The sequence below is a fragment of the Cyphomyrmex costatus genome, unplaced genomic scaffold (assembly GCF_001594065.2).
Source record: "Cyphomyrmex costatus isolate MS0001 unplaced genomic scaffold, Ccosl1.0 C2332877, whole genome shotgun sequence".
In the NCBI taxonomy this organism is placed as follows: Eukaryota; Metazoa; Arthropoda; class Insecta; order Hymenoptera; family Formicidae; genus Cyphomyrmex; species Cyphomyrmex costatus.
Window position 1 is genome coordinate 1 of NW_017274801.1, and position 2341 is coordinate 2341.

General features: G+C 31.8%; 1 protein-coding gene across 1 annotated transcript; it reads left to right on the forward strand.

Annotated features, from left to right (window-relative positions):
• Positions 1–697: 697 nt before the first annotated feature.
• On the forward strand, positions 698–2018 carry LOC108782466 (ras association domain-containing protein 8-like; the record flags this gene model as incomplete). The annotated part of the gene is made up of 3 exons (XM_018550748.1): positions 698–837; positions 1425–1535; positions 1710–2018. Coding segments are annotated over exons 1-3 (495 nt in total), but the record flags the coding sequence as incomplete, so codon positions are not given.
• Positions 2019–2341: the final 323 nt, after the last annotated feature.

A 2341-nucleotide genomic window follows, 5' to 3' on the forward strand; every position in this document is an offset into this window, starting at 1 on the left:
CTCTAATGGAAAATAATTTTGTTTTTTCTAGAGTACCTAGCAACTAATTTTTTTTTACTCCAGTAAAAGGACTGGATAACCGAATATTTTACCAAGATTTATTTATTTTCAGTATATATAAATTAAATTATCAATTAATAATTGTATTGAGCGTACTTTTCCATTTCTCAATTTTTCATAACGCATCTTGAATGCGAAAACTAAAAAGAAGATTTCTGCATTGCCGAATTCATATTGTAATTATGTAATTTTTATTTTTAAGATTAAAGTTGTAGCATTATAAATATTCTCAAAGAGAAGCAAATAACTTGATTAAAAAAAATACACATAATACATATTTTAAAAAATCTGAATATGAGTTTGACTTTATCAATTGTTATCAATCGTTTACCTGTCGTGCACACGCAGTAAACTTAGGGCAAACCGCCGCGCCGCTTGCGTATTGTGTCGCTTTAGTAGCGCATCTGTCACCTTCGTAATCGTAATTATATATCGGAAGTTAAAGAGAGATTAAAAGTCCGTCGAAAGCGAACGTTAGATTTATCACAGCCGTTCCACCCTCGACGGTGATTAAACGACCGTATAGAAAAAAATCGATTGTCCTCGTCTGGAGTTAAAACTTCATCAAGACGTACGCGGTTGACCGCGAGGTTATGGTAACAGCCGTGGAGATGAAGAACAACCTCTGTTTCTCGGCACGAATTGATCGCATCTGCGATGTAAAAAATTAAGTTTGGAACTTGGTATCATCTCCATCCTAACATGATGGAGCTGAAGGTGTGGGTGGAGGGAATTCAACGCATTGTGTGTGGCGTTACAGAGACTACTACCTGTCAAGTATGCATATCACATAAAGTTTGCTATGGTTTACTGGCTTGCTATCGTTCTATTCATTTCTATTATAATAACTTCAAACGCGTTTGTATGTAATGTACGTATACTTGTATATGCATATATCAATACAGAAATTAATTTAGAGAAATATATTAATTAATAAGGCTAATTCTACAATGTGCTTTTTGTTTCCTGTTTGTTTGCTGTTTGTCTCTTGCCTTCTTGAGCAAAAAGGCAAGAGACAAACAGCAAGAAACAGGAAACTAAAAGCACATTGTAGAATTAACCTAAGAACTAAGCACCAACCAAATTAGATATATGTATAGTTACTAGAATTAAATACCTGTTTTATAACAAATGGACAAAATAAAACACCTATGTCGTAAAAAAATTGTTATTAGTACATAATGCAATAGAGGTATATATGATTTTATAAAAATAAATATTAAAAGAGCAATAATTTGATTGATTGTGTGATTCGGATTGAAATTTCATTATTGTTATCATCAAAAATCACATTTTCTTTGTTTTATCTCTTGTAAGACTGTACTAATTTTTAAACTTTGTTGCTAATGACTATTTATCTCTAGGATGTGGTATATGCACTTGCTCACGCTACAGCTCAGACAGGTAGATTCACTTTGGTGGAGCGTTGGAGAACCAATGAACGTTTGCTAGCACCATATGAGAATCCTCTTAAGGTCAGGCATATTTTCTACATCTTATCTAATATAGATAATATTATGAGTTTATAATGTATTTTATACTGTTAATGAAATATAAAAGTCTTTAATAAATCAAAATGTTTATATTAATATGATTTTTATTAATCGAGAAATAATAAAAATTGATATGATACCATTTATATTGATCAGATTTTGATGAAATGGGGTGAATACTCTTCAGAAGTTCAATTGATTCTGAGACGATCTACGCCAGAAAATAACAAAACAAATGCATTAGCATCACGACCAACGTATACATCACGTCCAAATGGATTACCAATTTCATTACCTGAGCATGGAACAGCTACTGCTGGTATACAGGATGAGAGCAAAAATGTGTCAACTACACAAAATTCAGATTTTGATGATACGCAAGGAGGATTAGAGAGGAATAGAGATACAAGGAAATCACTTACATTTAGTGGCTTTCATGGAGGAATTACAGAAGGTAGCATAGAGGTAAGTCTACATTCTTAAATAAAAAAAACATATATGTGTGTGTGCGTGTGTGTGTGCGTGTCCATGTGTGTGTGTGTGTGTGCATGCGTGCGTGTATATTTTACATATTGGCATAAATTAAGTAAATGTTATTAACAATAAATATTTAATTATAAATTTTATTACGTTAAAACATTTATAAAACTGTCTTTATGTTATGTCTCTGTCTATATTAAGTTTTTTGTAATTAATTTTTACTATAGATGTACAAATAAAATTGTTCTAATATATTGCGAAGAATATCACGTAATTATGGCGTTTCGTCCCAACTTCCACTACTGGAG